We start from the raw sequence: 13,629 nt of genomic DNA on the forward strand, positions 1-13,629 counted from the left end.
TGTATCTCTGTACACAGGGAGCTCCCCCTAGTGGTGGCTGCAGACAGGATCTTATCATGTATCTCTGTATACCGGGAGCTCCCCCTAGTGGTGGCTGCAGACAGGATCTTATCATGTATCTCTGTATACAGGGAGCTCCCCCTAGTGGTGGCTGGAGACAGGATCTTATCATGTATCTCTGTATACAGGGAGCTCCCCCTAGTGGTGGCGGCAGACAGAATCTCATCATGTATCTCTGTATACAGGGAGCTCCCCCTAGTGGTGGCTGCAGACAGAATCTTATCATGTATCTCTGTATACAGGGAGCTCCCCCTAGTGGTGGCTGGAGACAGGATCTTATCATGTATCTCTGTATACAGGGAGCTCCCCCTAGTGGTGGCGGCAGACAGAATCTCATCATGTATCTCTGTATACAGGGAGCTCCCCCTAGTGGTGGCTGCAGACAGAATCTTATCATGTATCTCTGTATACAGGGAGCTCCCCCTAGTGGTGGCTGCAGACAGAATCTTATCATGTATCTCTGTATACAGGGAGCTCCCCCTAGTGGTGGCTGCAGATATGATCTTATCATGTATCTCTGTATAGAGGGAGCTCCCCCTAGTGGTGGCTGCAGACTGATTAGGGAAGCAGGGCAGCAGTTCAAGTGGATGATGAGACAAGAGGCTTTTACACCTCAACCCCAATAGACCATGAAGTTTAGCTAGTGTCATTGATCATCCAGTGCTTTAATAAAACAAAGCTGCGGTGTAAAGCATAGGGAAGGGGAGTTGATTCAGATATCAATAAACAGGTTGCTGACGACATTCATGGGGTTATTTCGCTCTTGTGGGGTTTTTTTGTTTTGAGGGACTTTTTGGGGACCAAGGAGGCTCTATCTTTACGACTTTTGCCTCGTTTAGGATGGAGGACGGGAGGCTGCTGGATTACCTCATGAACCATGATGAGTTAATGGAGGAGAAGGTGGCTTTTTATATCCGGGACATCATGGGCGCTCTCCAGTATCTGCACAGCTGCCGCGTCGCCCATTTAGATCTGAAGGTGAGAAATTGGAGCCAGGTCACCCCACACCCCGCGCTCCAGAACCGTTCATGTTCAGGAATCTCCCGCTATGTCAACCTACTTCTGAGCTCCTCACCCCCACCAGCCCATCTCCTCGCTCGTGAGCTCTCCACCCCGACCATCCCGTCTCCTGAGCTCCTCACCCCTACCAGCCCGTCTCCCTGCCCCTCACCCCCACCAGCCCATCTCCTCGCTCGTGAGCTCTCCACCCCGACCATCCCGTCTCCTGAGCTCCTCACCCCTACCAGCCCGTCTCCCTGCCCCTCACCCCCACCAGCCCATCTCCTCGCTCGTTAGCTCTCCACCCCGACCATCCCGTCTCCTGAGCTCCTCACCCCCACCAGCCCGTCTCCCTGCCCCTCACCCCCACCAGCCCGTCTCTGTGCTCCTGAGCTCTTCACCCCACCATTCCGTCTCCTGAGCTCCTCACCCCCACCAGCCCATCTCCCTGCCCCTCACCCCCACCACCCCATCTCTGTGCTCCTGAGCTCTTCACCCCACTACTCCGTCTCCTGAGCTCTTCACCCCACTACTCCGTCTCCTGAGCTCTTCACCCCACTACTCCGTCTCCTGAGCTCTTCACCCCACTACTCCGTCTCCTGAGCTCTTCACCCCACTACTCCGTCTCCTGAGCTCTTCACCCCACTACTCCGTCTCCTGAGCTCTTCACCCCACTACTCCGTCTCCTGAGCTCTTCACCCCACTACTCCGTCTCCTGAGCTCTTCACCCCACTACTCCGTCTCCTGAGCTCTTCACCCCACTACTCCGTCTCCTGAGCTCTTCACCCCACTACTCCGTCTCCTGAGCTCCTCATCCCCACCAGACCGTCTCCTTACTCCTAAGCTCCTCACCCTCACCACCCCATCTCCTTGCACCTGAACTCCTCACGTCTACCAGCCCGTCTCCTCGCTCCTCACCACCACCCTGTCTCCACACTCTTGAGCTCCTCACCACCACCCTCCCCACCCCGTCTCCCTGCTCCTGACCACTACCCCATCTCCCCACTCCTGAGCTCCTCACCACGATCACCCCGTCTCCACACTCCTGAACTACTCACCCCCACCATCCCCTCTCCCCGCTCCTCACCCCCACCAGCCAGTCTCCTTACTCTTAAGCTCATCACCCCCACCAGCCAGTCTCCTTACTCTTAAGCTCATCACCCCCACCAGCCAGTCTCCTTACTCTTAAGCTCATCACCCCCACCAGCCAGTCTCCTTACTCCTAAGCTCCTCACTCCACCACCCCGTCTCCTCTCTCCTCAACTCCTCACCCCCCACCTGCCTGTCTCCCCACTCCTCATCCCCACCACCCAGTTCCTCGCTCCTGAGCTACTCGCCTCCACCAGTCCATCTCGCCGCTCCTCACCCCCAACAAACCCGTCTCTCCACTCCTGAACTACTTACCCCTACGAGCCTGTCTCTGAGCTCCTCATCGCCACCACCCCATCTCCTCGCTCCTGAGCTCCTCACCCCCACCTGCCTGTCTCCCCGCTTCTCACCCCCACCAGGCAGTCTTCTTACTCCTAAGCTCCTCACCCCCACCCGCCCGTCTCCCCGCTCCTCACCCCCACCCGCCCGTCTCCCCGCTCCTCACCCCCACCAGCCCGTCTCCCCGCTCCTCACCAGCCCATCTCCCCGCTCCTCACCCTCACCAGCCCGTCTTCTCGCTCCTCACCTCCACCACCCCGTATCTTTGCTCCTGAGCTCCTCACCCCCACCAGCCCGTCTCCCCGCTCCTCACCCCCACCAGCCCGTCTCTCCGCTCCTCACCCTCACCAGCCCGTCTCTCCGCTCCTCACCCTCACCAGCCCGTCTCCCCGCTCCTCACCCTCACCAGCCCGTCTTCTCGCTCCTTACCTCCACCACCCAGTCTCTTTGATCCTGAGCTCCTCACCCCCACCAGCCTGTCTCCTCACCCCCACCAGCGCGTTTCTTACTCCTGACCTCCTCACCCCCAACTCGTCTCCACGCTCCAGAGATTTTCATCCCCGCCAGCCGGTCTCATTATTCCTGAGCTCCTCCCCGCTCCTCACCCTCACCACCCCGTCTCCCTGCTCCTCACCTTCACCACCCCATCTCCTAGCTCCGCACCCCCACCAGCCCTTCTTCTCGCTCCTGATCGCCTCACCCCCACCAACCTGTCTCCTCACCCCACCAAGCCCGTCTCTTGCTCCTGAGCTCCTCAGTCCCAACTCGTCTCCACGCTCCAGAGCTCGTCATTCCCACTAGCTAGTCTCATTACTCCTGAGCTCCTCACCCCCACATCTATGTATTCTCACTCTTGAGCTCCCCGCTCCTCACGCCCACCAGCCCGTCTACCCGCTCCTCACCCCCACCAGCCCCACTCCTCTCCCCGCTCCTCACCCCCACCAGCCCCGCTCCTCTCTCTGCTCCTCACCCCCACCAGCCCCGCTCCTCTCTCTGCTCCTCACCCCCACCAGCCCCGCTCCTCTCTCCGCTGCTCACCCCCACCAGCCCTGCTCCTCTCTCCGCTGCTTACCCCCACCAGCCCCGCTCCTCTCTCTGCTCCTCACCCCCACCAGCCCCACTCCTCTCCCCGCTCCTCACCCCCACCAGCCCTCTCCTCACCCCCACCAGCCCCACTCCTCTCCCCGCTCCTCACCCCCACCAGCCCTCTCCTCACCCCCACCAGCCCCGCTCCTCTCTCTGTTCCTCACCCCCACCAGCCCCGCTCCTCTCTCTGCTCCTCACCTCCACCAGCCCCGCTCCTCTCTCTGCACCTCACCCCCACCAGCCCCGCTCCTCGCCCCACCAGCCCCGATCCTCTCCCCGCTTCTCACCCCCACCATCCCCTCTCCTCTCCCCGCTCCTCACCCCCACCAGCCCCGCTCCTCTCTTCGCTCCTCACCCCCACCAGCCCCACTCCTCATCCCCACCAGCCCCGCTCCTCTCCCCCTCCTCTCTCCGCTCCTCTCCCCCACCAGCCCCGCTCGTCTCCCCCACCAGCCCCGCTCGTCTCCCCCACCAGCCCCGCTCGTCTCCCCGCTCCTCACCCCCACCAGGCCCGCTCCTCACCCCCACCAGGCCCGCTCCTCACCCCCACCAGCCCCGCTCCTCACCCCCATCAGCCCCGCTCCTCACCCCCATCAGCCCCAATCCTCTCCCCGCTCCTCACCCCCACCAGCCCCGCTCCTCACCCCACCAGCCCCGCTCCTCACCCCCACCAGGCCCGCTCCTCACCCCCACCAGCCCCGCTCCTCACCCCCACCAGCCCCGCTCCTCACCCCCACCAGCCCCGCTCCTCACCCCCATCAGCCCCGCTCCTCACCCCCATCAGCCCCAATCCTCTCCCCGCTCCTCACCCCCACCAGCCCCGCTCCTCACCCCACCAGCCCCGCTCCTCACCCCCATCAGCCCCAATCCTCACCCCCATAAGCCCCAATCCTCTCCCCGCTCCTCACCCCCACCAGCCCCGCTCCTCACCCCCACCAGCCCCGCTCCTCACCCATCAGCCCCAATCCTCACCCCCATCAGCCCCAATCCTCACCCCCATCAGCCCCAATCCTCACCCCCATCAGCCCCGCTCCTCACCCCCATCAGCCCCGCTCCTCTCCCCACCAGCCCCGCTCCTCTCCCCACCAGCCCCGCTCCTCTCCCCACCAGCCCCGCTCCTCTCCCCACCAGCCCCTCTCCTCACCCCCACCAGCCCCTCTCCTCACCCCCACCAGCCCCAATCCTCACCCCCACCAGCCCCTCTCCTCACCCCCATCAGCCCCAATCCTCACCCCCACCAGCCCCGCTCCTCGCCCCACCAGCCCCGCTCCTCTCCCCGCTTCTCACCCCCACCAACCCCTCTCCTCTGCCCACCAGCCCTGCTCCTCACCTCCACCAGCCCCAATCCTCTCCCCGGTCCTCACCCCCACCAGCCCCTCTCCTCTCCCCGCTTCTCACCCCCACCAGCCCCGCTCCTCTCCCCGCTTCTCACCCCCACCAGCCCCGCTCCTCTCCCCGCTTCTCACCCCCACCAGCCCCTCTCCTCTCCCCGCTTCTCACCCCCACCAGCCCCTCTCCTCTCCCCGCTCCTCACCCCCACCAGCCCCGCTCCTCTCTTCGCTCCTCACCCCCACCAGCCCCGCTCCTCTCCCCGCTCCTCAGCCCCGCTCCTCAGCCCCGCTCCTCTCCTCAGCCCCGCTCCTCTGCCCCGCTCCTCTCCTCACCCCCACCAGCCCCGCTCCTCACCCCCACCAGCCCCGCTCCTCTCCCCGCTCCTCACCCCCACCAGCCCCGCTCCTCTCCCCGCTCCTCACCCCCACCAGCCCCGCTCCTCTCCCCGCTCCTCACCCCCACCCCTCTCCCCGCTCCTCACCCCCACCAGCCCCGCTCCTCTCCCCGCTCCTCACCCCCACCAGCCCCGCTCCTCTCCCCGCTCCTCACCCCCACCAGCCCCGCTCCTCTCCCCGCTCCTCACCCCCACCAGCCCCGCTCCTCTCCCCGCTCCTCACCCCCACCAGCCCCGCTCCTCTCCCCGCTCCTCACCCCCACCAGCCCCGCTCCTCTCCCCGCTCTTCCTCCACATTACCCAGTCTCCCCGATCCTGAGCTCCTCACCAGCCCCCTTTCTAAGCTCTTCACCCCCACTCCATTTTACCCCCAACGAGAGCAGCTCAGCAGCAACCTTGAGCTTCCCCCCATTTTTGAGTTCATTACTTGCCTGAGCTCTTCACATCCCGCTCTCTGCTGCTGAACCCTCCCTCTCCCCGCTTGTGAGCTCCTACCAGTTTCCCCGATCTTCACCTCCCTCCCCCATAATCTTCTTTACCCTCCATCTCCCAATTCTAGATGATTTATTACAGTGATTCTTTTTCTGCAGCCGGAGAATCTGATGATCGACCTCCGGATCCCGTTGCCGCGGGTGAAGATCATCGATCTGGAAGATGCAATGCCAATCACCGGACATTATTACATCCACCAGCTGCTGGGGAATCCTGAATTTGCAGCACCGGAGATCATTAGAGGGACGCCAGTGTCGCTGGCAACGGACATCTGGAGTCTGGGGGTGCTGACGTACGTGGCGCTGAGCGGCGTCTCCCCGTTCCTGGACGAGAGCAGTGAGGAAACATGTGTGAACATCTGCCGTGTGGATTACTCCTTCCCGCTGGAGTATTTCACCAGCGTCAGTCAGGCGGCTCAGGACTTTGTCAGGGCGACGCTGCAGGAGGATGCACGCTGGAGGCCCACGGTGGCCACGTGTCTCCTCCATCCGTGGCTTCAGCCCTATTACAGTAATTATTCCAAGGTTCCCCTGGACACGACGCGCCTGACGACCTTCATAGAAAGACGCAAACACCAGAACGACGCCCGGCCGCTGCCCAACGCCAAGAGCTTCATCATCAGCCGCAGCACGACAGGCACATGATGGACTCACTGCCGGTTCACTGATGGAGGCCGCGCTGTCTCACTAAACTAAGCCAAGTCCGGGGCCGGGGGCCGTGTCCTCACCGCGTCCCGTGTGAATTACTCTGTATGATCAGGACTCTGCTCGGTGCTGTCTGATGAGGAGCTGAACCCTTTGTGCTGCTATGGTCATGTGATCTGGGTGGTCGTCACACACTGGATCCCCGGGTGGTCCTCAGACACTGGATTCCCGGGTGGTCCTCATACACTGTATCTTGAGTGGTCCTCATACACTGGATCCCCGGGTGGTCCTCAGACACTGGATTCCTGGGTGGTCTTCAAACACTGGATCCCCGGGTGGTCTTCAGACACTGGATCCCGGGTGGTCTTCAGGCACTGGATCTCAATCGCCACTGTTTATAATGTCCCATAAATATCTCCCACCCATAACTGAGATCGGAGGCTTCACTGTGCGATCGCGGCTCCCCTCGGCCGTGCGGTCTCACGTACAGATGTATTTATTTGCAGCTGACTTTTTGGATCTGAGGATGAAGGGGTTAAGGACGCCCCTGCTGTGGAGCGCCGCGGCCCGGACCACGACCAGAGGAGCCTTAGATCCCACCGCACAGTGGGAGCCGCCATCACTGAGGCTCGTCTGTCCAATCTCTGATCGGATTGGTAACCAGTGAAGGGTTAATGTTATCATGTGGGATGATGGTGGTAGTAGTGCTCTCGTCAGGACTCCCATCAGGGAGCGATAGAGGGCGTCCACGCTGCTCACCCGGCCGCCCAGCAATACTCCCATCATTCCACGGTTACTCTCATCAGGACGCTGGGTGGTTGCTATGGATACGGGTTCCGGTCCTCACTGTGATTTTCCGCAATGTCCCGTCCTCTGCGCTGCAGCCGCGGCGTTCGTACAATGGTGCAGGTTCGTGCCGTTACCGCCTGTCACCCACAGCGACCAATCACAGCGCAGCTTTCAAATTACAAGACTGATGTACGGCATAAACGCTGAACACGGATTGGCTGCTGCAGGCGGCACTAGTGTCTACTACACGAGATTAATAACTGAGGCCCAACAGTTGTCATACTAAAATAAGTACACCCCTTATGTCTCCCATCATGCATCATCTCCAGCTGCCTGACTTCTTCCACTTCTCTGACACCTGAGTGAGGTAGAGGCGGACGCTGACACCTCTGTATCATAGAGCTGCCACAGGAACAGAGACAAGGCGGGGGAAGGGCCTGAACACAGTGCGGAGCACAGCCTGGGTGCTCTGGGGGAGGGGTCTGTGCTCCTGGGCGGGGCATCCTCTGACCTTGGGAGGTGCGTTCTAGGGAGGAGGTGTGTCCTAGATGGGGCGTGCCCGGTACTCCTATGTGGGTGTCCTTGACAGGGTGTGTCCTGTGCTCCCAGGAGGTGTGTCCTACACATGGCGTGTCCTGTGCTCCTAGGGGCCGTGTCCTGTGCTCCTAGGGGCCGTGTCCTGTGCTCCTAGGGGCCGTGTCCTGTGCTCCTAGGGGCCGTGTCCTGTGCTCCTAGGGGCCGTGTCCTGTGCTCCTAAGGCCGTGTCCTGTGCTCCTAGGGGTGTGTCCTGTGCTCATAGGGGGCGTCCTATGTTCCTAAGGGTGTGTCCTGTTCTCCTAGGGGGCATGTCCTGTGCTCCTAGGGGGTGTGTCCTATGCGCCCAGGAGGTGTGTCCTAAACATGGCGTGTCCTGTGTTCCTGGGCGGACCCTGTGTTCCTAGGGGGCATGTCCTGTGCTCCCAGGGGGTGTGTCCTAAACATGGCGTGTCCTGTGCTCCTAGGGTCGTTACCTGTGCTCCTAGGGGGCTTGTCCTGTGTTCCTAGGGTCGTTACCTGTGCTCCTAGGGGGCATGTCCTGTGTTCCTAGGGGGCGTGTCCTGTGCTCCTAGGGTCGTTACCTGTGCTCCTAGGGGGCATGTCCTGTGCTCCTAGGGGGCATGTCCTGTGTTCCTAGGGGGCATGTCCTGTGTTCCTAGGGGGCGTGTCCTGCAGGTGATCGCCTCTCTAGGAAGCCTCGCAGATTTACGCCAATCTCGCTTAAAGAGAGAGAGATCCTCCAGCGAACACTAAAATATTTTTTTTATAAAACAGTCCATACTTTATCCTTCCATCATGGAATGTTTAAAAACATGTAGACCCCATTAAGAATCCATTTACTTACCCCAAAGGTCCATCTTATAAACGGAGAAATATGGACACTAATCATTCCTCAAAAAGCGAAACAGAAGAGCGGGGAGGAAACACCGAAAAAAGTCCTGTCCCACGCAGTCGGCACCGCTGCTAATGTGTCCGATATTCACCTTATCGTCCTGTCCCGCACAGTCGGCACCGCTGCTCATGTGTCCGATATTCACCTTATCGTCCTGTCCCGCGCAGTCGGCACCGCTGCTAATGTGTCCGATATTCACCTTATCGTCCTGTCCCGCACAGTCGGCACCGCTGCTCATGTGTCCGATATTCACCTTATCATCCTGTCCCACGCAGTCGGCACCGCTGCTAATGTGTCCGATATTCACCTTATCGTCCTGTCCCGCACAGTCGGCACCACTGCTCATGTGTCCGATATTCACCTTATCGTCCTGTCCCGCGCAGTCGGCACCGCTGCTCATGTGTCCGATATTCACCTTATCGTCCTGTCCCGAGCAGTCGGCACCGCTGCTCATGTGTCCGATATTCACCTTATCGTCCTGTCCCGCACAGTCGGCACCGCTGCTAATGTGTCCGATATTCACCTTATCGTCCTGTCCCGCGCAGTCGGCACCGCTGCTAATGTGTCCAATATTCACCTTATCGCCCTGTCCCGCACAGTCGGCACCGCTGCTCATGTGTCCTATATTCACCTTATCGTCCTGTCCCGCGCAGTCGGCACCGCTGCTAATGTGTCCGATATTCACCTTATCGCCCTGTCCCGCGCAGTCGGCACCGCTGCTCATGTGTCCTATATTCACCTTATCGCCCTGTCCCGCACAGTCGGCACCGCTGCTCATGTGTCCTATATTCACCTTATTGTCCTGTCCCGCGCAGTCGGCACCGCGGCTCATGTGTCCGATATTCTCCTTATCGTCCTGTCCCGTGCAGTCGGCACCGCTGCTCATGTGTCCGATATTCACCTTATCGCCCTGTCCCGCACAGTTGGCACCGCTGCTCATGTGTCCGATATTCACCTTATCCAGCTACACTTTGTCCTCAGCGCCTTTGTCATTATTGTAAGGGTTTGGGATTTGCTCTCACCTTGAAATTTGATATATTTAAAACTTTTTTGGACGTGAATAAGCTGCTTTGACTTTGAAATGCCATTTTTTTTTGATGATGAAGCTGCTACATCTGATACATATAGGAGAAATCAAAATACGACTAACTCAACTAATAACATTCTTTCCTTTACAGATTTGCGATATTTATCTGAATCTCATCTGGCAGCAGATTCTCTTAATGATGTATATACTATTCCTATTTCTACCCGACCCCGAGGTCTTGACCAATTTCAGGAACTCATAGAAAAAGATCTTCTATCATTGGATGGAAGTAGTTGGATTTCCAGTGATGACCCCAGGCTAAACAAACAGCTGTGGGCTGTTATTAATAGCCAGGGAACATTGTTGGCTAATGGCCCCTTCCCCGGCTACTAATCAGTCCCCAGAGGTCGGCTTTCCCTCTGCTGGTTATAAAAATAACGCAGGAGCCCACGCCATTTTTTTTTTATTTTAGGCTCTGTGCCCACAATCCGGACGTAGCAACGCTTTGGACACACGTTTTTTTGCTGCGTCCAAAACGTTGCATTCTATGGAACGCAGGTAAATCCATATGTGTTCACTGAACCATGTGGATTTATCGCATTCAATACTTTCTAGTGGTCAAATTTCTGTTGCAGAGACTAGCGCCTCCGCAAGAGAATTTGACATGCTGCGGTCCTGAAAGACGTGCTGCATGTCTTTGTCCACGGGTGATTCGCAGCCTCGGATGCATGCATAGTGGACATGGGATTTCTAGAGATCCAATCCACTATGCTGTAACATCTGGACGCTGCGGGTTTGACGCTGTATAAACACGCAGCGTCAAACCCGCAGCGGCTCCTGATCGTGGCCATGTACCCAAACTCACCCACAGCGTGTCATTTTCTGTAGCAGTTTCTGCTGGAGATTTTGACCGATTGAAGTGTCATTATATGCGGTGGATTCACATGTACCAACAAAAAAAGTGCAGCATTAGAACACCGCATTTTGGACGCAACAAAAATACGCTGCGTCCAAAGCGCTGCTGAGTGCTGATCGGGGGGACATAGCGACTAATGAACCAGCTGTGAGATGTTAATTATGGCCTGGGACCATGTTTGCAAATGGCACCTTCCCAAGCAAAAAATAGCAGCTCACAGCAGCCACATAAATTACATGAACAGAAATGCTAATGAAGATTGGGTGAATGGGACTAGCTGACACCTAGCTCTTTTGTTTGTTTATGTGAATGTGTCAATCAGACCTTTTCATGACCAAACTTAATTAAAATAAACAGTTAAATAAACACACAGACACAGAGCAAACACTTTATTTGAAATACAACAGACACATTTTATCATTCAAATTAACAAATATACTCACCGCAGTTCTGATGGTAATCCAAGGATTTAAGCAATGTCCCACCAATTAACTTTATTTAGCTCCAAAAAAGCATTCATTGATGTACAAAAACGCATCAAAAACGTATGTAAAATCTGCACATGTTTTTTTTTCTGCCAAGGAGATGCAGAACCGCTCAGGAAATTTCTGCTTCAAATACGCATCGTGTGCACATAGCCTTAGGGCATTAGTATGGGGTGGGAAATTTTCCCCTTCTTTGGCTAACATTGTTGTGGCTATACGGGAGGAGATGGATTTGCTCTCGGACACAAATCCTTTCGGCCATCTGATTTTTACGGCAGATATATAGACGATTTGATTATGATTTGGAGGGGTACGTAAGAAGAGGCTAAAAAATGTATTTCCTATCTTTGTAATGATGAGATTAATGTATCATTTACATACACTGTAGATACTAATCAAATTAACTACTTGGATGTTACACTATCAGGGAATATTAAAATGGGTAAAACTGATGTTTCTCCATTTAGAAAACCTACAGATTCTAATTCTATTTTAAGAGAAAGTTGATGCCACCCCCCCCCCCCCCTCCACGTTATTAAAAATATACCAGTGGGTTAGAACGAAGAGGAATTGTTCACAGAACTAATTATTTGCCACTAAATCACATAAAGTTGTGAATAGATTAAGACAGAGGGGTGCAACAAATATTATGAACAACGTGGATAGAAAAGTATTATTACGAGGGAAAAATTAGGAATAACTCTGTCATCTTTTCCACCCAATATAGTCCTCAATCTTCTAAGATAACGAACATCATTAAAAAAATATCTATTGATTTTAAATGATGACAATAAACGGGCGTCAGTTCTGCATGAAACAGATATCAAATTTGTAGCAACAAGGGCACCGACAATGGCTGCTGTAGCATTCTTCCCCTAGATTGTTCCATTCAAACAAGTCGAATACTTCTTCTACCCGGCTTTCTTTGATAGGGTTTTTTTAGGGTTTTTTAGGTGGGGACACAGTCCCGGCACTTTGCCTTTTCGCTGAGAATAGGAAAAGTAACTTTCAATCGGTGGTTTCTAAACAACAATTGAATGTTCGGAGTTTTATTAGTTGTTGCGGTTCTGGAGCGGTTTTACTTAGTAGAATGGACCAGTTGTGTTGTACAATATGTTAGATGGACATTAAAAAAAAGAGGATTCGCCGACATTAGTCTGATGCTGTTAATCCGGCAGCGTTCAATACATCGGCACTTTCCAGACTCTTTTCTACCATACAGAAAGGTGATTTAAGCTCCTTTAAAATTTGCAGGGATTGAAAAAGGTTTTTCGAGAGGTGGTGGTAACTTAAAACGGAAGTTACTAGATAGAGTTTCTGGATATTTAAACTCCGCACAAGGGCGCCGCAAGGGTTAAATACAAGATCTTATTCTGCAATATAACTGATGAAGTTAAAATAGGTATTTCTTATATTGTTATTATGTACTAATGTGGTTTGGTTTTTAATTTGCCTAGTTGTCTATATGTTCCTATTCATCAGACTTGTAGGTAAGGGGTCGATCCACAGGTGACTGATTAAGGTTCTGACTCCACCTTTTCTTCCGGTTTCTTTTCATTTCTATGCGCTTGTACACACCGCGATTAAGGCATTTCTGCTGAAACGCGTCGGTCAGCGTTTCATGGATTCTTAATGGGGTCTACATGGAAGAATAAAGTGTGGACTGTTTTATAAAAAATAGTTTTATTGTTCGCTGGAGGATCTTTCTCTCTTTTTTTTGCGGCTACTGCCCACGTCCCGGACTAGGACGTCTCCGGGCGAATATCCCTGAGGATTCCCGCGGATTAATCTCCACACTGGGAGCCCACCTTCCCAATTTCACCTTTCCTTCACGTTGTATTTTAATCTCACTTCAAGACGCCAATTTTATAAAACTGAAACTACATCAGTCGCTGTGAAGCTGCGATTGGCGCCGGTCCCTTCCCAGAATGCTTTGCTTTATAGCGGAATACTAAATGATTATGGACTAGTAACCCCCGAGGTGCTGGGCGGGCACGTGTGTGGGGGTTTTCCGTGGCGCCGTTATCTCGCTGTTAATATTCACTTTGTACAGTGTGAAATAAAGACTTTACCGTCACCGGCTCTTCGCGGTTTCACTGTCGCGGTTTCAGTCCTGAGCCGAGATCAGCGGCGTCAGCCGTGAGAAAATCTATAATATAACTGGTCTGCCGGCAAGAGACGAGCGCACAGCGGCGGGGGCCGCCATATTGGCTGTACAGATTACAACATGAGGACGGCCATCATCGCCGACTCACACACTGCGGCGGGCTCCGGCACCAAGTAACACCACACCTGCGCCACAAACCGCACGACGACATTACTGGACAATATCACAGAAAATGTGAAAGCGACCAATCGCAGAGCAGAATACGGATGCTGAGCGCTGAATAGTTAATGTGCAAGGAAACCGCGAAACTCTATAGCGACTCATGAACGAAAGAACCAAGATCAGAGCGACAATCCACCAAGAAGCGTCAAAGCTCCCGAGCAACAGCGAATGTTATAAAACCAACGCCCAGCATTGCCCTGTCCTATCCTCCAGTCACCT

At 55.4% G+C, this 13,629-nt stretch overlaps 1 protein-coding gene across 1 annotated transcript in view; it reads left to right on the top strand.

Moving 5' to 3' along the window:
- LOC141161317 (kalirin-like) overlaps positions 1–13,163 on the top strand; it is a 621,825-nt gene extending 608,662 nt beyond the window's left edge. The window contains exons 48-49 of the mRNA XM_073646130.1: positions 900–1,038; positions 5,890–13,163. Coding sequence (XP_073502231.1) covers positions 900–1,038; positions 5,890–6,435 — 685 coding nt within the window. The 3' untranslated portion in view covers positions 6,436–13,163. The remainder of the gene's footprint in view (positions 1–899; positions 1,039–5,889) is intronic.
- Positions 13,164–13,629: the final 466 nt, after the last annotated feature.

The sequence above is a fragment of the Phyllobates terribilis genome, unplaced genomic scaffold (assembly GCF_046119375.1).
Source record: "Phyllobates terribilis strain yellow unplaced genomic scaffold, ASM4611937v1 Scaffold_9__5_contigs__length_417890890, whole genome shotgun sequence".
Taxonomy (NCBI): Eukaryota; Metazoa; Chordata; class Amphibia; order Anura; family Dendrobatidae; genus Phyllobates; species Phyllobates terribilis.